At 42.3% G+C, this 27,865-nt stretch overlaps 1 protein-coding gene across 17 annotated transcripts in view; it reads left to right on the top strand.

Annotated features, from left to right (window-relative positions):
* KCNH1 (potassium voltage-gated channel subfamily H member 1) overlaps positions 1-27,865 on the top strand; it is a 436,030-nt gene that overhangs the window by 22,836 nt on the left and 385,329 nt on the right. For all 17 annotated transcript variants that reach the window (XM_086343235.1, XM_086343234.1, XM_086343244.1 and 14 more), the window contains exons 2-3: positions 7,900-8,023; positions 12,282-12,388. In XM_086343235.1, coding sequence (XP_086199361.1) covers positions 8,001-8,023; positions 12,282-12,388 — 130 coding nt within the window. In that variant the 5' untranslated portion in view covers positions 7,900-8,000. The remainder of the gene's footprint in view (positions 1-7,899; positions 8,024-12,281; positions 12,389-27,865) is intronic.

Below are 27,865 nucleotides of genomic sequence, written 5' to 3'. Positions count from 1 at the left end.
GATGGCACACTAAGTATTAAAAAGTAAGAAGTGATAGTTTGCAAGTGAGGAAAGAGAAAAACATTGAATAGATAGACAGGAGAACTGAAGCATTTAGTAGAAGAGCAATTAGTTCTACCCACGTCAATATTTCCTGTGGGCATCATTGTGTATCACAAGGAAGAATCATAATATATGATGGCAGTAATGATAGTTAACTCATCAATTAAATGTCTCATTATACTTAGTATTTTAGCAGAAAGGTACATAAATCTAATGTGTTACAAAGATTTTTCATAGAAATTGTCTGATCTTAGTACTTAGTGGAATAAGGAGGAGACTATGTAATATAATGATTAAAAACATGGATCTTGAAGTCAGATAGAGCAGGTTCACAGAGAAGGCAATGGCACCCCACTCCAGTACTCTTGCCTGGAAAATCCCATGGACGGAGGAGCCTGGTGGGCTGCCAGTCCATGGGGTCACTAAGAGTCGGACAAGACTGAGTGACTTCACTTTCACTTTTCACTTTCATGCATTGGAGAAGGAAATGGCAACCCCCTCCAGTGTTCTTGCCTGGAGAATCCCAGGGATCTGGGAGCCTGGTGGGCTGCCGTCTATGGGGTCGCACAGAGTCGGACATGACTGAGGCGACTTAGCAGCAGCAGCAGCAGAGCAGGTTCAAACTCCAACTCTACCCTGCTATAACTGAGTGGGTCCTTAGAGACTTAGTTTTTCTTGAGTAAAATGATAAAGTCCATGACACTTCATTCAATAAAGTAATGTTGTTGTTGTTAGCTACTAAGTCATGTCTGACACTTTGCGACCCCATGAACTGTAGCCCGCCAGACTCCTCTGTCCATGGGATTTCCCAGGCAAGAGTACTGGAGTGGGTTGCCATTTCCTCCTCCAGGGGATCTTCCCAACCCAGGTATATGAGACAGCAAAAGAGACACTGGTGTATAGAACAGTCTTTTGGACTCTGGGGGAGAGAGAGAGGGTGGGATGATTTAGGAGAATGGCATTGAAATATGTATAATATCATATATGAAACGAGTTGCCAGTCCAGGTTTGATGCATGATACTGGATGCTTGGGGCTGGTGCACTGGGACGACCCAGAGGGATGGTATGGGGAAGGGGGAAGGAGGAGGGAGGAGGGTTCAGGATGGGGAACACATGTATACCTGTGGCAGATTCATTTTGATATATGGCAAAACCAATACAATATTGTAAAGTTAAATAAAATTAAAAAAAAAAGACTTGTATGGAAAAAAAAACAATAAGAGAACTAACATGTTATTAATTTTAATTTTAAATATCAGTAACCTTATACCTATGTAATGTATTCACTTCAATAAAAATCTCTTTTTAAATTGAAGAAAAACAAACAAACAAACAAACAAACCGTGTCTCTTACATCTCCTGCATTGACAGGTGGGTTCTTTACCATCGGCGCCACCTAGGAAGCTGTTATTTGTGTGGGTAATCCCCCAATTTACAAATTCAGAGATTGTACTCTGGAAGGTAATTTATAGGTTATTTATTTGTATCTTATGGGTTTCCCAGGTGGTATTAGTGGTAAAGAACCCGCCTGCCAGTGCAGGAGATGTAAGAGAGGCAGGTTCGATCCCTGGGTTGGGAAGATCCCCTGGAGGAGGAAATGCCAACCCACTCCAGTATTCTTGCCTGAGGAATCCCATGGACAGAGGAGCCTGGTGGGCTACATTCTGTAGGGTCACAAAGAATCAGACACGACTGAAGTGACTTAGCATGCAGGTACACACTTGTATCTTATAAATTGAATATGCTCTTTTTTAGCCAACCATAGCAGGGTACACATGTGTGCTATGGATGCAGTGGGGAAGAGGAAAGAATTTCTAAATGCTTGGATTCTCTGGTGTTAGAAGCAAATGGCTTTGTGACTGGAACTAAAATTCTTTCATTCATTCCAAGTCTGTGGATAAGAGGGAGTTCTCTTTCTCCCAAGGCATATTGTTTTACTTATTCATTTGCTTGTTTAGTTAATTGAATAGTTAATTTACAATATTGTGTTAGTTTCTGGTGTACTCAAAGATATTCAGTTATATTTATAATTTTTCATGTTCTTTTCCGTTATAGTTTATTGCAAGATATTGAATATAGTTCCTTGTGCTATACAGTAGGACCTTGTTATTTATCTGTCTTGTACGTAGTAGTTTATATGTGCTAATGCCAAATTCCTAATTTATCCCTTCCTCCTACGTTTTCCCTTTGGTTCCTGTAAGTTTGTTTTCTGAGTCTTTTTCTGCTTTATAAATAAGTTCATTTGTATCATATTTGAGATTCTACATATAAGTAATATCATCTGATATTTGTCTTTCTCTGACTTGACTTCACTTAGTATGATAATCTAGATGAACATGGGTTCATCTGTGTTGCTGCAAATGGCTTGTTCCATTCCTTTTTATGGCTAATATTCCACTGTGCGCATGTGTGTATGTGTATACCACATCTTCTTTATCCATTCATCTGTCAGTGGACAGATGTTTCCTTTCTAAAGTCAGAGAAGATGCTAGTGTACATGATTTTTCCCAGAGAAGGCTGTAATATGCACCCCAGGAACACTTGGAGTGCTTGAGAATAATGAATACCTTTAAAAGATGACCAGACTACTTTTATGAGAAATTACAGTGATATCTGGAGCTTGAACTATATTCCATTCTCATTTTTTTAGTAATTGAAAATTTTAATCAATAAGTTAACCTCTTCTGATTAAATTCATTAAAAATTAAGAATATACTTATTTTTATCAAAGTAGTATATGTTCATGAGTAAAAATACCAAGCTGAAGAGCTTATGAAGAAAACAGTTGTCCTATGCCTGTCTTTTCACCCATCCTGCTCACTGGAGGCCACATTTTCTAATTACAGCTGTTACTTCTTGTAGTTTCTCCCGTGTCTCTAAAATAACACGCGTTGTAGCTATTTTCAGGTTTACCAATTTTAGATATTATCTGTTGAGTTCTGTTAATTTATTTGAGCTTTTAGCTCACATTATCTATTTCCTATCCCTCCTCCTAATATAATTATATTACTCCCTTATTCGTTATCTTTGCAGCTTTCAGTGAAATACTTATACCTTTTTAAAAATTAAATCAGCTCTAGACACCATCTGATGATTGTTCTCCTCTTTCTCAGCTTATCGTTTGTATTTTTACAGAACTGATGAGGTTAGAATTGATGAGGTTATTGAGATACTTACAGTCAAATATTCCATGCATACTTTGACTATGTTGGTTTTAAAAACTGGAATTTAATAAGATGTTTGCATGATGACTGTGATGTGATATAGTATGATTTGGCTTCCCTTCTTGCACAGCTTTTGTTTTCTTTGTTTCTAATTTCCTTTCCTGCCCCCCCGAATTATATACCTTTACTAAAATTTTTATGTTATTCCAAATTATCAAGAATATCATTAGATGCTGACTCCCTTTATCTCTAGATAAGTCTCTTTTGGAACTCTTTTCTCGTAACCATTCTGTATTGAATACTTCATAGCAGCTTCCTTCCCTGCTTTCTATATTTGGAGCCACTTTCCCCCTAGTTCATTCTTCCCTGGTAGCTCAGATGGTAAATAGTCTGCCTGCAGTGCAGGAGACCAGGGTTCGATCCCTGATTCAGGAAGATCCCCTGGAGAAGGAAATGGCACTCCACTCCAGTATTCTTGCCTGGAAGTCCCATGGATGGAGTAGCCTGGCAGGCTGCAGTCCATGGGGTTGCAAAGAGTCGGACATGACTGAGCGACTTCACTTCCCCTAGTTCCCATGTTGTCTTCTTTCTTGCTTTACACTCTCTTTTTGCTGATACACATCAAGTTAACTTCCTCAGAAAGGATATATGGGACATAAATTTCCCAGCTCTTATCTGAAGATCGCACCTGGAAATATTGTTATTCTATCCTCACATTTGGTAGTTTAATTTTTTAAAAATGTCTTCTGTCCTATTCTGTGCTGTTCTTTCTGCTGTTCTTATTAGGATGCATGCTGTTCTTCTTGATTGATCTGTTTCTCTTATTTTTTTTCTTATGTTTCCTATGTCTCTCTCTGTTGAATTTTAAATTGTTACTCAGTTCTAATTTACGGTAACTCTTATTTACTTGTTCATTTGTTCTCTAATGAATCTTCCTCACTCACCCCCCACATCTTATTTTTGTTTTATGGATATATTATCTCTTGAGTCTTTCTGAGTCTACTAATTATGTGTTTTTTTTTTTTTATAATTCTTCTCTGTTTCCTAGTTATTTTCCTTCTCCTTTCACTTTATTTTTTTGGTATGTGTGTTTACCTTTTAATTAATTTGCTTTTAGGGTGGCCTAAGATAGGAAAGAAATGTAAACATATGTAGTTAAACTATTATTTATTCCTCCCTCTCAGCACATAGTCTTACTGGGACTTTACCCATGAAAAGTTCACTCAGTTTTACCCTCCTACCTAAGTCTTCTGAGATTATTACAGTTTTAGGCATTAACAAGAGAGTTAAACCCACTCGACTTCACAAACACTCAGGTAATTCAGTGAATTTTGTACTTATTTTAAGGCTTAGTGGCTCAGTTCAAGAAATGTGAGGGTTTTTTTCAGGGCGAGAAGACCAACATAAAGGGATGACCCGTCTCCAGAATAAAGTCAGAAGCACTTGACACTCAAGACTGCCCCAGTCTGGTCTCCAGGCTCCTCCCCTGTCCGTCTTCCTGGCTGCCCTGTCTGTCTACATTAGTCTGCTTCGTGTCCCCTGCCTCCAGACCTTTGCTCCTGCTGGGTCCTCTGCCTGGAATGTTCCCTTCCTCCCACATCTTCTTGAGTTCACTGAAGGCAGGCATCATATTTTCATTTCTATATCTTTTGTTTTTTGTATCATCTGTGGTAGTTATATCTTAGGCATTGAAAATGTTTAACCAAATTTTACTCATCCTTCCAGACTAAAGCAAGTTCATTCATGACTACTCTGAGACATAATCCTTTACCTCCCTTGAACAGGTTAATCATTTTATTCCCTGTTTCTTTAGTTAGTTGTATGCATGCCTCTTTATCCTGGTGAGTTCCTGGAGGACATGTACCATGTCTTGTCAAGCTGGATATCCCAGGGTTTTGCATTGTGTGTTGTACCTAGTGGGAATCGGAAGTATTTATGTATGTCTGGGAGGGATAGAAGAAAAGACCAGCCATTGATTTTTATTAAAGGTGTATTTATAAGGCTAGCGGGTTTGTAGATACACTTTATGAAGGTGCTATTTTCTGTTCATTTTCAGTATATCAAAGCATTCTCAAGAGTAGATTGACTAGATTACTGTGTACCTCATATGAATGTGAGTATCACAACAGATGTGTACATAGACATGTATCTTCAGCAAAGAGAAAGAAACTGAACAAATAAGAAGTAATAGACACTCTCTAAATTCAGTCAGGGGTTAGAACTTTGAAGCTTTGAATGTTCATAAAATGAATCCCTCCCTGAGTTGAAATGCTCGCTCAGGCTGACAGTAAGCATCGCTTCCATTGCTAATAACTAAGTAAATAAGCTCTTTCATTTTAATTCTGCTGCTTCTGACCATCGGACCAATATTGTTTTATCTGATGCTGAATCTCGGACCCTCTGAGACTCCGGTTGGCTGCAAGTGCAATAGCCCATGGGGTTAGCAGTGTGCCCACATCACCACACCCAGAGGTTCTCATTGAGAAGTCTTACTTCCAATACAGAGGTGATCTCTGATTACTTGGAGCAAATGGAAATTTCAAGTAAGAAATGAAGGAGCCATGGCACCTGTCCTAGACTGAGGAGTCAGGTTTAGGACCCCAGGTGGCCCTTGAAAGCATCTGTAGGCAGGGTAAGGGACGCAGCCCTGCTCTCACAGCAGGAAGGGGTGGATGAGCATTCACCAGCTGACCATCTGCCATTCACGCTTGTGTCCACTGGCAGAGGCTCAGGTGTGTGGGGCCCATCTGGCTGAGGTAAGGTCTCTCTTAGGGAAGGAAGCCATGCTACAGACCCTTTAGCTTTCAGCTCTCCTGGTGGTGGAGACCACCCAGCAGAGACATCACCTTTCACCAGGAGGGGCTGCAGCAGATACTGAGGGCACAGTGGGCCACCACTACCTTTTGGACCACCAGAGAGGAACAGGTATCCAGGTACACTGTCTGTGTGGCTGGAGCACTGCAGAGAGGCTTCTCAAAGCCGGTGGCAGCTAAACTGCCCACTTGAATCTAAAAGCGCTCAAATGTTTGCAAGTGTTAATAAACAAACCAAATGTCACACAAAAAGAGTAGCTTACTATATTTAGCTATTCCTCCTGTGTTTCCTTCCTCTGTTCCTGCTCACATGGACAGGAAAGGATGATTACCTATACTGCGAATAATCTGTGATACACTAGAGCCAAATCAACCTCCCAATTAAATGAAGACGTTGATGTCACCACTACGCCACTCCACATAGAGTACATGTATAAACAGCCCCTCTGGTGTCCAACAAAGGAAGGGTCTGTATGGGTGTTCTTTGCTTCCTTTTGGGTAGGGGGAGGTGGGGAAGGGGTGATTATTCTGTGGAAAGGAAAGCGTCAAGCCAAAATAATGATTATATTTAAGTTCTGGATGTTATTTGCTTAAGGTCTTGAAAAGAGAAAAGGAATACTTAATTTCCTGAGCACAAAAGGTATTGAAAACTTTTGATCTTTAAAAATATAGAAAGTGTTGAGAACATGCCCGACAACCAAACATATCTGGCTTACTTAATCCCTGCATCTTGAGTGAATGATGGTCTAGTGCTCCATGAAAGGTCTGAACTGTGCCTTCTGTGGCTCCAGGATTTCGAATCAGTAAGGTTTGTCATTGCCTGGCATCTTGATCAGGTTCCACAGAGCCCCAGTATTAGGGATCTAGTCACTTCCTCACCAAGAAGAAGGGTCTCTGCTATGTGTGTTCCAGGAGGCATTCTGCTGTTGTCCCCTTTGCCTCTCTAAGGAGGCCTTCTCCTCCATGGACTGGCAATTGTTAATCAGGGTGAGTAAGGCCAATTTGTTGCTTCTGCCCCAAAGACTGACAAGCTAAAATGCTGGATGGAACTCAGAAGAAATTACTTTCAGTTTCTCGCTAGCTCCACATTAGCATACTCTCACTGAGATGAAAAATTAGGACTTGAATATGTCTTATGGAAATCAGTGGATTTCTGCAGGAAATGTTGGTTGATTGGTTAAGCATGCTTCCTTTGGAGTACATTACTTTGCCAACAAAGGTCTGTCTAGTCAAAGCTATGGTTTTTCCAGTAGTCATGTATGGATGTGAGTGTTGGACTGGAAAGAAAGCTGAGCACCGAAGAATTGATGCTTTTGAACTGTGGTGTTGGAGAAGACTCCTGAGAGTCCCTTGGACTGCAAGGAGATCCAACCAGTCCATCGTAAAGGAAATCAGTCCTGAATAGTCCTTGGAAGGGCTGATGCTGAAGCTGAAACTCCAATACTTTGGCCACCTGATGCAAAGAAGTGACTCAATGGAAAAGACCGTGATGCTGAGAAAGATTGAAGGCAGGAGGAGAAGGGGATGGCAGAGAGTGAGATGGTTGGAGGGCATCACCAACTCAATGGACATGAGTTTGAGCAAGCTCTGGGAGTTGGTGATGGACAGGGAGGCCTGGCATGCTGCAGTTCATGGGGTCATAAAGAGTCGGACATGACTGAGCAACTGAACTGAACTAAACTGAACCTCAGCATATGCTTTCCAAATATTCGGTCTTAGAGCTCTGTTTTTCTGTGATCCTCAGAGGGCCAGTTCCTATTCAAGAGACTATTTTGGGGGGAAACAAAAAATACCTGGATTGGTTATTATTTATGTCCTCATTGAATCTCAATAATGTCTTGCCTCATGTGCCCTCTTCCTCTTTTTTTCTTTTCAACAGATACTAACTTTGTGTTGGGGAATGCCCAGATAGTGGACTGGCCTATCGTGTACAGCAATGATGGATTTTGCAAGCTGTCTGGCTATCACAGGGCAGAAGTGATGCAAAAAAGCAGTACATGCAGGTATTTATGTTTGGGCTTGTTCTGTTGAACACTCTTTCGTGGTATCTTTTTGGAAAAAGAAAATGGCGTACTCAACTTGGGAATTTCCTTTCAAGCAGTTTCATTCAGGAATGGACTTCCCAGGTGGCACAAGTGGTAAAGAATCTGCCTGCCAATGCAGGAGACACAGGAGATGCAGGTTTGATCCCTGGGTCATGAAGATCCTCTGGAGGAGGATAATGGCAACCCACTCCAGTATTCTTCCCTAAAAAATCCAATGGACAGAGGAACCTGGAGGGCTACAATCTAAAGGGTTGCAAAGAGTCAAACACGACTGAGCGACTAAGCGCATTCAGGAATGCTTATCACACTGTCATCTCTAGTTCACACCCTGTACTAGGAAAACGAAAGAAGGCCTATAACGTGGTCTCTACAACTAATGAATTTACAGTCAGTGGGATGAAGGAAAACCTAGAAAAACTCAGGAAAATCATTTTATCAGTAAAACGTAAACTCAAAAGTTTGAGGTTTTAGATGGAAATTATGTGAAAATTAGAAGATTAAACAAAGTTAAATGAAGATGAAATAAAAATTTAGGTCATTAAATTAATTTTAAAAATATATGGTCATTAAAAAAATTTTTTTATTCTTTGGCCACATCCAGTGGCCTACGGGATCCTAGTTCCCTGACCAGGGATCGACCCTGTGCCCCCTGCATTTTAAGTGTGGAGCTTTAACCACTGGACCACCAGAGAAGCGCCTGTCTAGCCATTTTTGAAGGGTAAATACCGTTTTGGAGACATGGGCCACGCTCATAGGGCTTTTCATCAGAAAAAGTGAAGAGACAATGTTTTATTGCCTTGCTGTTGTCACATCTGTCTTTGATCACTGATTCAAAGACACAAGTGAAGGGTGCTATGCAGCTTGGGTATTTGACAGGGTTACTAGCCAAGTAGTGCCCTTGGGCTGTGTCACTAGAAAAGCTCTTTTGGGGCATCTTCTAGGTGCTAAGTGGAGCCTGTGGCCCAGGCCCTGTGCTGTCTCAGCAAGGTCTTGCTCTTCTCACTCTGCCTTCCTCAAGTCGTCTGTCTTCAGTGGTGTTTGCACGCAGTGGAGTCATCTTCCTAAACCTGTGTGCTGTGCTTAGTTGCTTTGGTCATCTCTGACTCATTGCCACCCCATGGACCATAGCCCACTAGGCTCCTCTGTCCATGGGATTCTCCAGACAAGAATACTAGAGCGGGTTGCCGTGCCCTTCTTCAGGGGATCTTCCTGACACAGGGATCGAACCCACATCTCCTGCATTGGCAAGTGGATTCTTTACTGCTGAGCCACCCAGGAAGCTCTTCCTAAACCTGCTAGATCCCAAAATGAACTCATCTCCGAAGGGTGGAAAAACCCGTTCAACCCAGGCATAGTCTTTGATTCTCAGAAGTCGCATATTCTTTGTATTAAATCAGCCAAGTAACTCATTTGTTGAAAAGTATTAAATGTTTTGAAAATATTATCATTTTCTTAAATCTTAGGTTTTGGGGACTGGGAAATGGCAAGTTTAAGCTTCCCTCAAAGTTTTAGAAATTCTGGCTCAAGTATTACAGTAGAATTCTCTTATGTTCTTGGTGTGTCCTTATCCTCTGAGGAATCTGTGTGTCTGCATCTATGTGTTCATCTGTATGTGTACAAACATAATCTGAACACTTTGGGAGAGTGAAGCAAAGCTCACTTTGTGGCTTGAGCAGTCTTTCCTTAACCTGTCTTGCTTCTTACTATCATCAAACACTGTAAGAAAATCAGATAAGAGTACTGGATAATCTTTATGCAGATAAGAGAACTTAGTAAGTTTCTAACTAAGAAACTTGTTTCTCTGAAGGTGTTCCTTTTCTAGCAGGAAAGGTAGCATGTCCTGTGTTAGCTACATCCCTAATAGCTCAGGGGCCTTTGGCTTATTTCCTGCATCGCAGGCATCTGAAATCTAATGTCCAGAGAAAGGAAACTTGTACCTAGCACTGAACTTCAGCTTGAAAAAGCGCACAGAATAGGAAAAGCTGGATGTAATGATGGCACTTCATTTGTCTGAAGACTCCATTTAGCAGGGGTTGATTTTACCTTGTGAAGGAAATTGCCAGCCTGTATACCATCACATCACTTAAATGGAGGTCACTTATCTAGCAAATCCATTCAGAAAGGGAAAGTGGGAGGAAGCTAAAAAGGCCTTTGAGCAACTGGCTAAGTGAAATGGTAATAGAGCATAAGTTTTTACTTCCGAAGAGAAAGAAATCCTCTTGTTCCCAGGCACAGCTGATTCAGTTTTGATCTATCCTTCTTTTTAAAGGTAATTCACCAAGCGTGGTTGTCTCTTTTCCTGATTTATAGTTGAAGAACACAGCCCCAGAGCAGCGCATTACCTGAGACGGGCACACGGGGAACTACCGATGATCGACTTAGTGGTTTAGGAACTGTGCTTCCTAATTTCTGAGGTTCTTGTTAGCTCTGAAATTCTTTGATTCTATGATTCAAGTCATCAAGAAAAAGCTAGGTTGCACAGCCAGGTGTGCACAATTTTAGGAGATGGGTTGTGTAGTGTTGGGGGGCCCATGCCGCTGCTTCTACATCAGCTAAGCCTTGTGGGCTGAGTGTGGCCATTCTTCCTTGGTGTCACCTGAAGGCCTGGAGAGGGGGCATGCTCACAGGGTCCACTGGCAGCCTTGTTGGAGGACTGGCCTTTGCAGCCCCATCGAGGGATGGCTTTTCTTCTCTTGCATTCTGTTAATGTCCTGTGCGTGTTCACTCTACCAAGTTGTTGGGGGTGGGGCATAACCCATTCCTAGAGGAATAAACCTTAGTCTTCAGACCGTATTCGGTGTGAGGCCCAAGAAAGTGGATGGTCTTGGCAGTTACTGCCTCGCAGAGAGTATTACTAGACAGGAGCTTCTACTACCGAGTTTTTTCCTAATTTTTTTTCATGCTGTTTATTAACTCTGTTAGTTTACTTTTCTCCAAATGTGAAGAATGAAAAGTGAAAGTCTTTGTTGCTCAGTCATGTCCAATTCTTTGTGACCCATGGACTGTAACCTGCAGACTCCTCTATCCATGGAATTCTCCAGGCAAGAATACTTGGAGTGGGTTGTCGTTCCCTTTTCCAGGGGGTTTTCCTGACCCAGGGATCGAACTTGGGTCTCCTACATTGCAGGGAGATTCTTCACCATCTGAGCCACCAAAGTAGCCCTTACTAACCTTTTTTAAACTTATTAACCCTTTTGGTTTATTTTTTTCCAAGTGCGAGGACTATGGAAATTAGAAAGAATTTGTAGAATTTTATCATCTTGATTTTTTTCAACCCAGTTCTCTGTTTTCTTTTATAGTGGGAGTGGGCAGGAAAAGGAGCTACAAATACAGTGGCTGACTTGCTGAACCTTCTGTTCTTTCCTTACCTATATCTTGGTTAGAGCATCAAATTGCACCCTTTTTCTTGTTCGATTGATGACTTTTTGTGATTTTTTTTTTCCTATTCACTTGTTTATTTTGTTGGGAATTAGGAGAGGAAAAAAATCTGTAATCCAAATTTATTCTGCTGTCCTTCTCAGGAAGTCTCCCAGAGTTGTATTTCTAAAATGCAGATTTGATTATGCAACTCCTTTGCTTGAAACCCTCCAGTGGCTCTCTCTGCCTTGTTTTTGGGATAAAGTTTAAATTACTTCACCTGATCTGTAATGCCATGGTCTCTTCTATGGTCTGACTCCTGCTTACTTCTGTATATTATCAGTTGCAAATTTTCCCTTCAGTATCTACATCCCAGGTATACTGACCTGAACCGTATTCAGGTCCCAGAATTAACCTCCCTCTCACCCCTGTGCCTTTGCAATGCTCCTTTTTTTGCCTAGAACGTTCTTTTCACTCCCTTTCTCAGCTAATTTCCACCTGCTCTTTAGATCTCATTTCTCCTTGCCTCTGGGACGCCTGTCTGACACTCAGTGCTCCGTGTCTACTGTGTGTATTGTAATTCCTGTGTAGGGTCATACTGTTTCCTAATCTGCTGTTTGGGTTGCTGTTCTCCAGTGTGTCTGTCCCATTAGACGTTAGTTTCTGGGGGAGATGGTGACGGAGTGTTATCCCATTCCCGTTAGTGAATCTTCTCTGATGGCACGCATGTTTTCAGTGTGTGTGTATGCGTGTTTCACAGTGCAGAGCACAGCGCTGGGTATATAGCAGGTAGGCAGCAGATGCTTGTAGAATAACAAACACTTGCTCATCTAACTCGGGCTTTTTGGTTGCTTTGCAGTTTTATGTATGGGGAGCTGACCGATAAAGATACCATTGAAAAAGTGCGGCAAACCTTTGAGAACTATGAGATGAATTCCTTTGAAATTCTGATGTACAAGAAGAACAGTGAGTATTCAGAACATTCTGAATCATACCTTGATGTGCTTGGAAGAGCATATCTACTCTTTCTCTATTGCTGTCTTGGGTTTTCTTTTCTCTCATCAGCTAAATGTTGTGGCTTGAAGCCATTGTGTACGCTGGACTAAGTGGTATGGATTGATGAGTTCCAGTTCTGTACAGGAGCATTTGTACTTCTCACTAACCAGTTAAGACTTCTTGATGTCTTTTCTGCCAGGAGTTAGTGTTTTTCCTATTGATTTTCTTATGATGAGTTGCTGGCTTAAGATACTTGTAGACTTAAAGGCTATTTTGCTGGGAGAGGGGAGGTAGGTCAGGTTCTCTGTCCAGTTCACCTTCATATCTGTCTCCGTACAGCGCTTAGCACAGCAGGTCTTATCAGTTGATTGCCCAATTAAGAATTTCGGAATAAGACTTTGTTTCCCTGGGGACCCCAGTTTTCTGTAAGAGACAGTATTAATAGTCATAGTGTTTGTATTGTTAATTTATATTTGTTTTCTCTATAATCACTTCTAAAAGTATAGTAATGAAGAATCTAGGTCAATAGCCATACACAAGTATAAAACTTACTTTTCTCTTGGAGGTTTCCTATTGAGTGGAGATTAATTATATTAGAAGTATGGAAAGTGGGCCATATGGAAACATGGCAGTAACAGGGTGCAGACGTGTTGAAGGGTGATTTCTGTTTTTAAAAACACTATTTGGGTTGTAAAGAATCCTATTCTTTATATATAGGATTGAACTAGGTAGGTCGTTGGTTCACTAGAAAATGTCCGGAGTGGCCCAGGTGGTGCGGGAGGAAACGTGTTTATTTTGGTGGCATTCAGGATGATGTGTTTCACTCTGGAAAGCAAAGGGCACACGTGGCTTTTATCCAGAAGGACCTGGGGCTTTTTTTTCCACTCTGGAGTGCTGGAGCAGACAAGTGAGAGGACCTTTTTCTGGGTGGCCGGTGCAGATGCTGAGCCGAGAGATTATCTTTGAGCATCAGCGACTCTGCGAGGGCTGGCCCCATGATTTCTCTCTAGAGCTGCTACCTTGCTCATTTCACCCCCTCAGCCAGTAGATCGAGTTCCTCCCCTGCTACCTCCCCTAGTTCCTGTCTTGAGACATTTTGCCAAACAGGGCTGAGAGGAATGAAGTGAAAGACGGTGACCGGCTCTATGCCAGCCCTTCCTCTACGGGAACACAACTCAAAGCCACAGCTCTTCCCAGGAGCACGCCAGCAGTGCCTTCTCAAGGGAGAGGGGACTCTGCCTGTGTGCCCTGAAATAAGGGAGTGACTTAAAGGTTTCCCACGCTGGCAGCTTTCTGTCCTGAACAGCATAGATTTCCTCACATCACAGAATACTAAATCGGGATCCCATGTGGTGCTGGGGGTAAAGAACCCACCTGCCAGTGCAGGAGATACAACAGACGTAGGTTTGATCTCTGGGTTGGGAAGACCCCTTGGAGTAGGAAATGGCAACCCACTCCAGTATTCTTGCCTGGAGAATCCCACGGACAGAGAAGCCTGGCAGGCTACTTCCATGGGGTCACAAAGAGTTGGATATGAGTGAACGACCACGCATAGATATACATAGCGTAGAGCACAAAGACGATGCATTTATATTTTGCTTCAGAGTTTTCTCGCTTCATTAGACTATGCCTTTAACTTGCTCAAAGTCCACTATACATGTTGGGCACTAAAGAGAAAGAGAGGGATACAAAATTAAAACCAGGTTAGTGATTCCACGTGCTGTTGTCTTCAGTGGACACATACCCCAATCCTATTGTATCTCATTGCACTAAAGATGATTCTGATATTTCTGTTTCTGTACCTTAGGTAGACCTGGGCTATGCATGGAAGCAGGTCAGTGCAGCTTATGTTTTTACCAAATTATTAGCATCTCTCCCCTCCCTGGAGGTTGTGCTGGGCTTACTGAGAGAGACATGCCAGTCCCTGGAGTGGCATGTCAGCCTGGGCATGGACTCTACTTCATGGATGCTATGGAGGCATTCTCAAGGGTGATTGAGGTCCTATGAAACTTTTACCTTACTCTTTGATTTTAGAAAATACACTCAGTGGAAGGTATGACTCCACTCTATTTAAAAATGTTGATTCTCTAAGCCCAGTGAGGTAGGCATGGCGGATGTCATCTCCATTGTATAAGAAGGTAAATTCCTCACCCAAGGTCATGCACAGCCAGGACCTGGTTTCCAGTGCTTCCCTATGGCCATTCACTCCAGACTGGGTTAGATTTAGTTGGGGCACAGGGCAGGACCACCACATATGATGATGCAACACTGCAAAGGGGACAACTGGAAACCAGTTTGCTGAGTCCTCAGCGCACCCTGACCTAAAACTGCACCTGTGCTGAGGGGTGAACTTCTCTTTCAAATTTACACAAGGATGTCCAGTGCATTTGTAGGGGTTTCATTCAAGGCTCAGTTTAGTTCAGTCGCTCAGTCATGTCTGACTCTTTGGACTGCAACATGCCAGTCTTCCCTGTCCATCACCAACTCCTGGAGACTACTCAAACTCATGTCCATCACGTCAGTGATGCCATCCAACCATCTTATCTTCTGTCTTCCCCTTCTCTTCCCACATTCAATCTTTCCCAGAATCAGGGTCTTTTCCAAGGAGTCAGTTCTTTGCATCAGGTGGCCAAAGTATTGGAGTTTCAGCTTTAGCATCAGTCCATCCAATGAACATTCAGGAGTGATTTCCTTTAGGATTGACTGGTTGGATCTCCTTGCTGTCCACGGGACTCTGAAGAGTCTTCTCCCACACCACAGTTCAAAAGCATTAATTCTTCAGTGCTCAGCTTTCTTTATAGTCCAACTCTCACATCCATACATGACTACTGAAAAAACCATAGCTTGAACTAGATGGACCTTTGTTGGTAAAGTAATGTCTCTGCTTTTAAATATGCTATTGGTCATAGCTTTTCTTCCAAGGAGAAAGTGTCTTTTAATTTCATGGCTGCAGACACCATCTGCAATGATTTTGGAGCCCCCCAAAATAACATCTGTCACTGTTTCCACATCTATTTTCCGTGAAGTGATGGGACCAAATGCCATGATCTTAGTTTTCTGAATGTTGAGTTTCAAGCTAACCTTTTCACTCTCCTCTTTCACTTTCATCAAGAGGCTTTTTAGTTCTTCTTCACTTTCTGCCATAAGGGTGGTGTCATCTGCATATCTGAGGTTATTGGTATTTCTCCTGGCAATCTTGATTCCAGCTTGTGCTTCATCCAGCCTGGCATTTTGCATAATGTATTCTGTATATAAGTTAAATAAGGGTGACAATATACAGCTTTGATGTACTCCTTTCTCAATTTGGAACCAGTCTGTTGTTCTATGTCCAGTTCTAACTGTTGCTTCCTGACCTGCATACAGATTTCTCAGGAGCAAGTCAGATGGTCTGGTATTCCCATCTCTTTCTGAATTTTCCAGTTTGTTGTGATCCACACAGTCAAAGGCTTTGGCATAGTTAATAAAGCAAAGTAGATATTTTTTCTGGAACTCTATTGATTTTTCTATGATCCAGCAGATGTTGGCAATTTGATCTCTGGTTCCTCTGCCTTTTCTAAATCCAGCTTGAACATCTGGAAGTTCATGGTTCATGTACTGTTGAAGCCTGGCTTTGTGAATTTTGAGCATTACTTTGCTAGCGTGTGAGATGAGTGCAATTGTGCCATAGTTTGAACATTCTTTGGCATTGCCTTTCTTTGAGATTGGAATGAAAACTGACCTTTTCCAGTCCTGTGGCCACTGCTGAGTTGTCCAGATTTGCTGGCATATTGAGTGCAGCACTTTCACAGCATCATCTTTCAGGATTTGAAATAGCTCAACTGGAATTCCATCACCTCCACTAACTTTGTTCATAGCGATGCTTCATAAGGCCCACTTGACTTCACATTCCAGGATGTCTGGCTCTAGGTGAGTGATCACATCGTCATGGTTATCTGGGTCATGAAGATCTTTTTGTATAGTTCTTCTGGATATTCTTGCCACCTCTTCTTAATATCTTCTGCTTCTGTTAGTCCATACAATTTCTGTCCTTTATTGTGCCCATCTTTGCATGAAATGTCCCCTTGGTATCTCTACTTTTCTTGAAGAGATTTCTAGTCTTTCCCATTCTATTGCTTTTCTCTGTTTCTTTGCCTTGATCACTGAGGAAGGCTTTCTTATCTCTGTTTGCTATTCTTTGGAACTCTGCATTCAACATGGGGCAGAAATGGACACAGATAGTGTTGGCTTCTTCCTAGCATTCTGTTCTTTGCTGCAACTCCTCCAAATCCTACCCTCTCTTGAGGAATTTAGAAACTTTAAATTATTTTTTAAGCTTGGGAATTTTACAGTTGCACCAAAATCTGTGCTTTTTTTCCAACAGCTTCTTAATAACCAACTAAAATATACCTCAGAGATATTGTAGGTTCCATTCCACAAATTTTGATTTCCCAGTGCATGTAAAAGTTATGTTTACACTAGAACTGTAAACATAACTGTTTATTAAGTGTACAATAGCATTATGTCTAAAAAAGTTCATATACCTTCATTAAAATTAACTAATTAATTTATTGCTAAAAATTGCTAACCATCATCTGAGCCTTCAGTGAGTTGTAATCTTTTCGCTGGTAGAGGGTTTGAAATACTGCCAAAAAATTACCAAAATATGACACAGAGACATAAAGTGAGCAAATGCTGTTGAAAAAATGGCAACTATAGACTTGCTCAATGTAGGTTGTCACAAACCTTTAACTTGTTCAAAAAAAATGCAGTGTCTGTGAAGCGCAATAAAGTGAGGTCTGCCTGTAGTCTTTTAGACCCTGGGCTTGTTCCTAGGAATGCAGTTATGAAAAGACAGACCCAGCCTCGGCTCTGACAGTGTTTGCAGTAGTCAGGGGCAGCATCCATAGTTTAGAGCCGTAAATGTTTTGATAGTGGCACACCTGGGGGTTGTCTCTTCACTCCCAACATAGGAGGTCAGGGAGGGAAATCTTCCTAACAGGTGGGAAATTCATGCAGAACCCAAAGGGTAGTGCTGAGTTAGGCAGAAAGAAGGGCAGGGAATATCCCAGGCTGATGAAAGGAATGTGTAGACAACAACAGCAGTGAGGGAGCACTGAAGTTTGAAGAGACACAGAAGAGCGCTCCTCAGACTTTGGTGTGTATATGAAATCACCTACAGATCGAAATCTGTACATTTCTATTCAGATAGGTCTACCAAAGGGCCTGAGATTCTGCTCCACGTGCTGCAGTGCCGCTGGCCCAACTATCGCATTCTGAGTAGCAAGGACAGAAAACAGCTTCAGTGAAAGCTGACTTCCATGCCTTTCTCTTTTCGGCACCCAATGCAGTGCCTGACACAGACGGTGCTCCACCTGAATTGATGGAGCAATATCTCTTGAATAAATGAGGTGTCATCAGTGAAGCTGGAGAGGTTGGGAGGGGCCAGTCATGCAGCCACATTTAAGAGTTTAGAATTTATCTTAAGGGTAGAGGTGGTGGGACCAGAGAGTGGGGTGAGGGGCATTGAGGGGTTTTAAGCAGGGTTTGTTTTTTGTTCAGTCACTAAGTTGTGTCCAACTCTTTGCAACCCCATGGACTGCAGCATGCCAGGCTTCCCTGTCCTTCTCCAAGAGTTGGCTCAAGCTCATGTCCATTGAGTCAGTAATGCCATCCAACCATCTCATCCTCTGTTGTCCCCTTCTCCTCCTGCCTTCAAGCTTTCCCAGCATCAGGGTCTTTTCCACTGAGTCAGTTCTTCACATCAGGTGGCCCAAGTATTGGTGCTTCAGCTTCAGCATCAGTTCTTCCAATGAATATTCAAGGTTGATTTCCTTTAGGATTGACTGGTTTGATCTCCTTGTGGTCCAAGGGACTCTCAAGAGTCACCTCTAGCACCACAGTTTGAAAGCATCAACTCTTTGGTGCTCATCCTTCTTTCTGGTCCAACTCTCACATCCGTACATGACTACTGGAAAAACCATAGCTTTGACTATACAGACCTTTGTTGGCAAAGTGATGTCGTTGCGGGGTTAATTGTGTATTAGTCAGATTTTCATTTCAGAAAGACAACTCCATCAGAGAGTGAAGATGGAATACAACATAGGAGACAGGAGGTGGGGGACTTGTTAAGAATCACCCCAGTGACAAGATGGTTGAGGGCTGCTGGGGGAGGGATGGGGAAGAGGCAAATGAGATGGAGAGGTGTCTGGGAAATAGGAGGAGGCTGAGTGCAGGGACTTTGCTGGTGCTGCCTTCTGATGGGTGAGTATCTAGCACGCAGTCCTCTTGGAGGAGGTGCTTGGCACATGTTTACTGAGTGACTTTAAAGGAACCTGATATTTACCAAGAAACAAATGGGTGACCAATGAGCGACTCAGAGCAAGCACTTCAGAGCCAAGGAGCAAGCTGTGTGAGGCTGAACTGACCAGCAGTGGCCTGGGAGGAACAGATTGAACAGAGATGGGTGGGAGGAGGGGAAGGAGGAGGCCCAGCTTGTGGCCTCTTTCACAGTTTGTAGTTCAGTAGCTCGAAACCGTCAGCATTGTAAAGCTGTTCAGAGTCCCCTGAAGAAAAAGTCATTCCTTTGAGATTTTAAAATGTGAAATGTCATTATTTAAAGGAATGTTTTTTTCTCTGAAATTTAAATTTGTGATGGGTTAGTCTCTAAGTCACGTCTGACTCTTTGAAACGCTATGGACTGCAACCCACCAGGCTCTTCTGTCTGTGGAGTTTCCCAGGTAAGAATACTGGAGTGGTTGCCATTTCCTTTTCCAGGGGATCTTCCTGACCCAGGGATCAAACTTAGGTTTCCTGCATCGGAGGCAGATTCTTTACGGACACCAGGGAAGCTGGAAAACACATACAAAGGCTTAAAGAAGAAAATCAATCACCCCAAAGACTCAAAGACTCTAAGAAATGCTACTATACCTTACACTTTTTGGTGTTTTGTCTTGCAGATGTTACATAATTCAAACTTTTTATATGTATGCAATATGAAATCATACTTTTAATCTTTTATCATGAAAATATCATAAAAATATCCTTATAAAAATGCCCCATAAATATAATTTAGAAGGAATTTTCTTAATACTTCCTTTATTGTTGCATATTTATGAACTCTAAATTTTCTTGATTAAACAAAGTGCTGGCATGAAAATCTTTGTGCAAAGGTATTATTTGACATTCTGAAATATTTCCTAGAAGTTGAAAATTACTGTGTCAAAGAATGTGAACCAAGGTTCCTGAGACATTTTGCCAAATAGTGTTTCAGAATTGAACCTATTTCCAAGTTCACTTGCAGACTGTGTCTGACTCATTGAACTGCTCCAGCATTGAATATTGAATCATTTCAAAAGATCAAATTGCCTACAATTACAGGGTTGTTTTTTTGTTTTGTTTTGTTTAACAAGTATTTTTAATGCAAGTGCAATTGAAGCATTTTTTATTATTTAATATCCATTTAAAATTACTTTTTATATTAATTGTTCAGATTCTTTGCCATATGTTCTACTTAATTCTTATGATTTTCTCATTGGTTTTCCTCATGAACTTTTAATAAATTGGTTTGTGTCCCCCCTCCACCTCCCACCCCCCATTAGTATTTGCAAGGACAACTTTGTAGAAGAGATCTACTATTGACAGGCATTCATGTTCTTGTTACCTGTTGGGGAGTTGGGAATAATTAGCAGAAGGCTTCATGGTGTGTTTTGGAATGAGTGTGTGGAATACTATTATGTATCTTGGAGACTGGCTTATTTGAAAGGTTTCTTTCTATCTATTGGGTAGTCTAATCAGTAAACCTGGGCCTTTTGGTATTGCTATACATTTTGTATCATTCCTTAACTCATTCTCAGTATGCTGGATGAGTTTCTTACATTAGTGACAGTCATCATTCATGAACTCATTTAGCAAATAATTAGGTGGTCATTTTTGTGCTGGTCAATTAGTTTCTTCATTTTTAAAGGAAGAAAGTTAAGAAGTATTAGCCATGAGTGAAAGTACTCCACCCTCAGGACAACACTCCCAACATGTGACTAACTCTGCAACTCATGGTGTGACTGGAAGCCCGGGTTTGGAAGCCTTGGATCAGCTTCTCCAGCAGAGAAGTGCAGGAAAAGGCAGCTTAGAGCCAGGAGAAGCTGCCGGCCAGTCCTTCTTGATTACCTACCGCAGGCCTGTGGGTTTGAACCAAAGAGATCCACATGTGAGAAACCAACTCTGCCTTGAGGGGGTGGCAGTCTAGTTGTGAAGACAAATCATCGCTTGCCTAGTTTGCCAACAGATTGTCATTTTTTTTTTTTTTCCAATTCATTTTTGACTGCTCTGGGTCTTCATTGCTGCGCTTGGGCTGCTCCTGAGTCACGGTGCGCAGGCTTCTCGTTGTGGCGGCTTCTCTTGCTGCTGAGCACTCAAGGGAATGCACATGTTTCGGTAGCTGTGGCTCCTGGGCTCGTGGGCTCAGTAGTTGTAGCGCACAGGCTTAGTTGCCCTGAGGCATGTAGAGTCTTCCTGGACCAGGAATCGAACCTGTGTTCCCTGCATTGGTAGGCAGATCCTTTACCACTGGACCTCCACGGTGGTTACCACTGTGACTACCACCAACAGACCGTTCGTTTATTTATTCAGTACTAGAAGTTGTTTGAGCATTCTTTGGCATTGCCTTTCTTTGGGATTGGAATGAAAACTGACCTTTTCCAGTCCTGTGGCCACTGCTGAGTTTTCCAAATTTGTTGGCATATTGAGTGCAGCACTTTCACAGCATCATCTTTCAGGATTTGAAATAGCTCAACTGGAATTCCATCACCTCCACTAGCTCTGTTCGTAGTGATGCTTTCTAAGGCCCACTTGACTTCACATTCCAGGATGTCTGGCTGTAGGTCAGTGATCACACCATTGTGATTATCTGGGTCATGAAGATCTTTTTTGTACAGTTCTTCTGTGTATTCTTGCCACCTCTTCTTAATATCTTCTGCTTCTGTTAGGTCCATACCATTTCTGTCCTTTATCGAGCCCATCTTTGCATGAAGTGTTGCTTTGGTATCTCTAATTTTCTTGAAGAGATCTCTAGTCTTTCCCATTCTGTTGTTTTCCTCTATTTCTTTGCATTGATCACTGAGGAAGGCTTTCTCTGTTTGCTATTCTTTGGAACTCTGCATTCAGATGCTTTTATCTTTCCTTTTCTCCTTTTTTTCACTTCTCTTCTTTTCACAGCTATTTGTAAGGCCTCCCCAGACAGCCATTTTGCTTTTTTGCATTTCTTTTCCATGGGGATGGTCTTGATCCCTGTCTCCTGTACAATGTCACGAACCTCATTCAATAGTTCATCAGGCACTCTATCTATCAGATCTAGTCTCTTAAATCTATTTCTCACTTCCACTGTATAATCATAAGGGATTTTATTTAGGTCATACCTGTATGTTCTAGTGGTTTTCCCTACTTTCTTCAATTTCAGTCTGAATTTGGCAATAAGGAGTTCATGATCTGAGTCACAGTCAGCTCCTGGTCTTGTTTTTGTTGACTGTATAGAGCTTCTCCATCTTTGGCTGCAAAGAATATAATCAGTCTGATTTCGGTGTTGACCATCTGGTGATGTCCATGTATAGAGTCTTCTCTTGTGTTGTTGGAAGAGGGTGTTTGTTATGACCAGTGCATTTTCTTGGCAAAACTCTATTAGTCTTTGCCCTGCTTCATTCCGTATTCCAAGGCCAAATTTGCCTATTACTCCAGGTGTTTCTTGACTTCCTACTTTTGCATTCCAGTCCCCTATAATGAAAAGGACATCTTTTTTGGGTGTTAGTTCTAAAAGGTCTTGTAGGTCTTCATAGAACCATTCAACTTCAGCTTCTTCAGCGTTACTGGTTGGGGCATAGACTTGGATTACTGTGATATTGAATGGTTTGCCTTGGAAACGAACAGAGATCATTCTGTCGTTTTTGAGATTGCATCCAAGTACTGCATTTCGGACTCTTTTGTTGACCATGATGGCCACTCCATTTCTTCTGAGGGATTCCTGCCCGCAGTAGTAGATATAACGGTCATCTGAGTTAAATTCACCCATTCCAGTCCATTTCAGTTCGCTGATTCCTAGAATGTCGACATTCACTCTTGCCATCTCTTGTTTGACCACTTCCAATTTGCCTTGATTCATGGACCTGACATTCCAGGTTCCTATGCAATATTGCTCTTTACAGCATCGGACTTTGCTTCTATCACCAGTCACATCCACAACCGGGTGTTTTTTTTGCTTTGGCTCCATCCCTTCATTCTTTCTGGAGTTATTTCTCCACTGATCTCCAGTAGTATATTGGGCACCTACTGACCTGGGGAGTTCCTCTTTCAGTATCCTATCATTTTGCCTTTTCATACTGTTCATGGGGTTCTCAAGGCAAGAATACTGAAGTGGTTTGCCATTCCCTTTTCCAGTGGACCACATTCTGTCAGACCTGTCCACCATGACCCGCCCATCTTGGGTGGCCCCACGGGCATGGCTTAGTTTCATTGAGTTAGACAAGGCTGTAGTCCTAATGTGATTAGATTGATTAGTTTTCTGTGAGTATGGTTTCAGTGTGTCTGCCCTCTGATGCCCTCTTGCAACACCTACCGTCTTACTTGGATTTCTCTTACCTCAGATGTGGGGTATCTCTTCATGGCTGCTCCAGCAAAGCGCAGCTGCTGCTCCTTACCTTGGATAAGGGGTATCTCCTCACCACCACCCCTTCTTCACCTACCGGACAATTGCAGTCATCTCACACTTCAAAATTCTCCAAGCAGGCTTCAGCAATACATGAACCGTGAACTTCCTGATGTTCAAGCTGGTTTTAGAAAAGGTAGAAGAACCAGAGACCAAATTGCCAATATCCACTGGATCATCAAAAAAGCAAGAGAGTTCCAGAAAAACATCTATTTCTGCTTTATTGACTATACCAGAGCCTTTGACTGTGTGGATCACAATAAACTGTGGAAAATTCTGAAAGAGATGGGAATACCAGACCACCTGACCTGCCTCTTGAGAAATTTGTATGCAGGTCAGGAAGCAACAGTTAGAACTGGACATGGAACAACAGACTGGTTCCGAATAGGAAAAGGAGTACATCAAGGCTGTATATTGTCACCCTGTTTATTTAACTTATATGCAGAGTACATCATGAGAAACGCTGGACTGGAAAAAACACAAGCTGGAATCAAGATTGCCAGGAGAAATATCAATAACCTCAGATATGCAGATGACACCACCCTTATGGCAGAAAGTGAAGAGGAACTCAAAAGCCTCTTGTTGAAGGTGAAAGAGGAGAGTGAAAAAGTTGGCTTAAAACTCAACATTCAGAAAACGAAGATCATGGCATCTGGTCCCATCACTTCATGGGAAATAGATGGGGAAACAGTGGAAACAGTGTCAGACTTTATTTTGGGGGGCTCCAAAATCACTGCAGATGGTGATTGCAGCCATGAAATTAAAAGACGCTTACTCTTTGGAAGGAAAGTTATGACCAACCTAGACAGCATATTCAGAAGCAGAGACATTACTTTGCCAACAAAGGTCTGTCTAGTCAAGGCTATGGTTTTTCCAGTGGTCATGTATGGATGTGAGAGTTGGACTGTGAAGAAAGCTGAGTGCCGAAGAATTGATGCTTTTGAACTGGAGTGTTGGAGAAGACTCTTGAGAGTCCCTTGGACTGCAAGGAGATCCAACCAGTCCATTCTGAAGGAGACCAGCCCTGGGATTTCTTTGGAAGGAATGATGCTAAAAGCTGAAACTCCAGTACTTTGGCCACCTCATGCAAAGAGTTGACTCATTGGAAAAGACTGATGCTGGGAGGGATTGGGGGCAGGAGGAGAAGGGGATGACAGAGGATGAGATGGCTGGATGGCATCACTGACTCGATGGACGTGAGTCTGAGTGAACTCTGGGAGTTGGTGACGGACAGGGAGGCCTGGTGTGCTGTGAATCATGGGCTTGCAAAGAGTCGGACATGACTGAGCGACTGAAGTGAACTGAAATGAGAAGCTGTTTATATATAAGGGATATTGATCCTAAATCACACACATATTGAAAGCTATTTTGCCTATTAAGTTTTTTCTCTTTAATTAAAGACTTTTAAAATACCATATCTGTTGTTGTTCATTTGCTCAGTCATTTCCGACTCTTTGCAACCCTATGGACTGCAGCACGCCAGGCTTCCCTGTCCTTCACCATCTCCCAGAGTTGGCTCAAATTCATGTCCATTGAGTCAGTGATGCCATCCAACCATCTCATCCTCTGTCTTCCCCTTCTCGTGCCTTCAATCTTTCCCAGAATCAGGGTCTTTTCCAATGAGTCAGTTGTTCCCATCAGGTGACCGAAATACTGGAGTTTCAGCTTCAGCATCTGTCCTTCCAATGAATAATCAGGACTGATTTTCTTTAGGATGGACTGGTTGGATCTCCTTGCAGTCCAAGGGACCCTCGAGTCTTCTCTGATACCAACTTTAAATTTTTTTCTTTTTGATTAAAGACTTTTAATACCATATGTAAGTGTAAAATGTTTGTCACTCCTTTTCTTTACGGTTCTCAGCTTTATATAATACTCAGGAAGCTCTTCTCCTTGCCTAAATAATAAAATATTCTTCCATTTTCCCTTCTGGTACTTTTATAGCACTATTTGTTATCATCAATATCTTTCTTTCCAATTTGAAATGCTCTTTTTTAAAACGCTAAATGCTCACATTCATGTATTTGTGTCTGTCCTCTTTTTTTTTTAGGAATCTTTTTGTAACTTATTAGCTTTGTGAGTTTGGTTAAAGTGCCTTCCCACTTGGGGTCTCCATATTTAAGTGAAAGATAATGTCACAGTAACAGTTCCACCTCACAGAGTTGTGAAAAGTAAACCATGATGTGTCAGGGTTTGGCCCCATGGTAAGCACTCAGTACATTATATTATTGTTTTCATTTTTGCTTATTTCGGGGTCAAGCCACTGGCTGCTAATCGCTATAGTAAGTAATCCTTGTCGTTAGTTTTCTCTTCAAAAGTTTCTCGGCTGTTCTTCCACCTTTTTTTTCTATTTGAATTGAATGTCAGTTCATCAAGCTCTGAGAAAAACAAAGGAAAAAAGAGACAGTTGAGATTCTGATTGAAATTGCATTCAATTTATATATTAAAAGAAGAGGTTTGACATCTTACAGAACTGAATCTTCTCCTCTATAAACAGTGTAACTCTCTCCTTTATTGAGGTTTTGTTTTTTGCTCTTTAATCAAATTTAAATTACATGGAGTCTTAAGCATTGCATTTTCTAGCTTTTCCCTTGTTATGCTTGAGACTGGCCCTTTTCCTTAGGAACAGGTGAAGGCAGCTTTGGATTTTCATTAAACTCCTTAAGATAGATTCTCTTTTACAGTCATATAAACACCCCTGGGAGGTGAGATTGAACGTTTCAAACTTATAGATGAGGAAAGAAGGAAGGAAAGTAATAGTTTTATATATCCATGTATCAGGCATTTCAACTTAATCTAAAGTCAATCGGTGGCTCAGACAGTAAAGAATCTGCCTGCAATGCCGGAGACCCGGGTTCGATCCCTGGGTCGGGAAGATCCCTTGGAGAAGGAAATGGCAAGCCACTCCAGTATTCTTGTTTGGAGAATCCCATGGACAGAGGAGCCTGGCAGGCCACAGTCCATAGGGTCGCAAAGAGTCGGACAGGACTCTGACACACTAAAGTAGATCTAACATACATCTACTGTGTTACACCAAAGTAGTAGGTCTGCTACACTAAAGTAGACTAACACACTGAAGTAGGTCCATTATCCCCGTTTTACAAATAAGGAAACTGGTTCTGAGAGAAGTTCAAGTGACATGGCCAAAGCATACAATAAGTCAAGGTGGGGCTCAAACAGAGGGTTTGGGATTCTGAATGAGATGTCCTAAAGACTAGTGGTCACTACTTCCCCTACCCTGTCTCATCTTCTCACACTTGTCGTTTGTCTCAGGAAAGTTGACCAAAACCTTGCTGGTCTGTTTCCCAGAGCAGAGTGCTCTTCTCTAGTTTCTGGACTCGTCCCAGTGGCCCAGCACGTGCAGCCCTTCAGTCACAGTGGCTTGGTGGTTCTGCTGCGTTCAAATGTGACCGGGGCTTCCCAGATGGTGCTAGTGGTAGAGAACCCGCCTGCTAGGACAGGAGACACAAGAGACGTGAGTTCGATCCCTGGGTCAGGAAGATCCCCTGGAGAAGCGAATGGCTACCCACTCCAGTATTCTTGCCCGGAGAATCCCATGGACAGAAGAGCCTGGCAGGCTACAGTCCACAGGGTCTCAAAGAGTCAGACATGACTAAGTGACTTAGCACGCACACATGTCATCTAAATTTGAATGTGGCCTGGATGTCTGGCTATGGAAAGTGCCTGGAAGGATGTCCAGGGTTGGAGGGAGACTGATGGAGGCCAAAAATCCTGTCATACACCTGCACCTTGCTGTTTTGTTATCTGACTGTTGTGGTTGAGAGGCTCTATAGTGAGATTAGGTTATCAGGTTCATTAGTGCACAACGCAAGGGAGCCACATAAGGGGTGACCGTCACAGAGTGGCCAGAAGGAGGAGCCTAACCTGGAACGGCCCTTCCACTGCGCGTCCTCAGCCAGGAGAGAGCTGCAGCCTTTGCCATCAGTGGGATGTGTTTCTCCTGGATTTGTGTATTGATCTTCCTTTAATAGAAAGTTTATTATTGACCCTTGGTTCTTTTCACAGAAAAAAACATTAAGTACTTGCTTTTTTTGGTTTTCCCATGGTAGCCACTTGGGTGAGGAGGCAGAATTTTAACCTCTTGCTGATTTTGTGTGTGTGTGTGTGTGTATGTATTTGTGCACACATTGTCTCTCTTGTATCTTGAGGGAATAAATCCTGCTCTAGAATCTGGGCTCTAGAAGAGATCCCCAGAGGCCAACTGCTCAGGCCTCTGCCCCCAGACAGGTCTTCATCTGAATGGAGACAAAACATTTCTGAATATACCCTGGGTGCATCTGGAGGGTGTAAGGGAACCTGAGTGGGTGGGGCTCTAGGCTCTGGATATTTCATGTTTGCTTGAAAGAGCTGTTTCCCATATTGAGACTTTGAGTAACATTTCATTAGCTAAAAATGCTTCACTCCTATGAAGTGAAAGGTTGAAATGACTGGTCTGTGCTACCTAGGAGGGACTCATATATTCTCTTTTGGAAAAATTTCAGAAATGAAAAATTTGAACCCATTCTTCTTGCTTTCCTAGATTTTTTGGCTAGTGATAATCTGGGGGAGAGAGAGAGAGGCAGGTCTGAGTAACTGGAAGTAGGATGTCTTTCTTTGAAATTCAGCAGGAATTCCTAGAGCTTGTTGGGCTTTCACAGCTCCAGGCTGGCACCTCCTGGAGCTGAGCAGCATAGTCGCCTCATGTGACCCCGTGGGTAACACTGCTCTGGATGGTACTGGACTGGGGATGTCGGACCATGAGACAGGAAGAGATCAGGCCT

This window comes from Bos grunniens, chromosome 16, assembly GCF_055505025.1.
Source record: "Bos grunniens cultivar Pamir isolate PY7600 chromosome 16, Bosgru_T2T1.0, whole genome shotgun sequence".
Classification (NCBI taxonomy): Eukaryota; Metazoa; Chordata; class Mammalia; order Artiodactyla; family Bovidae; genus Bos; species Bos grunniens.
The sequence above is the reverse complement of the archived record's forward strand: the minus strand, read 5'-3'. Positions and strand labels throughout refer to the sequence as shown.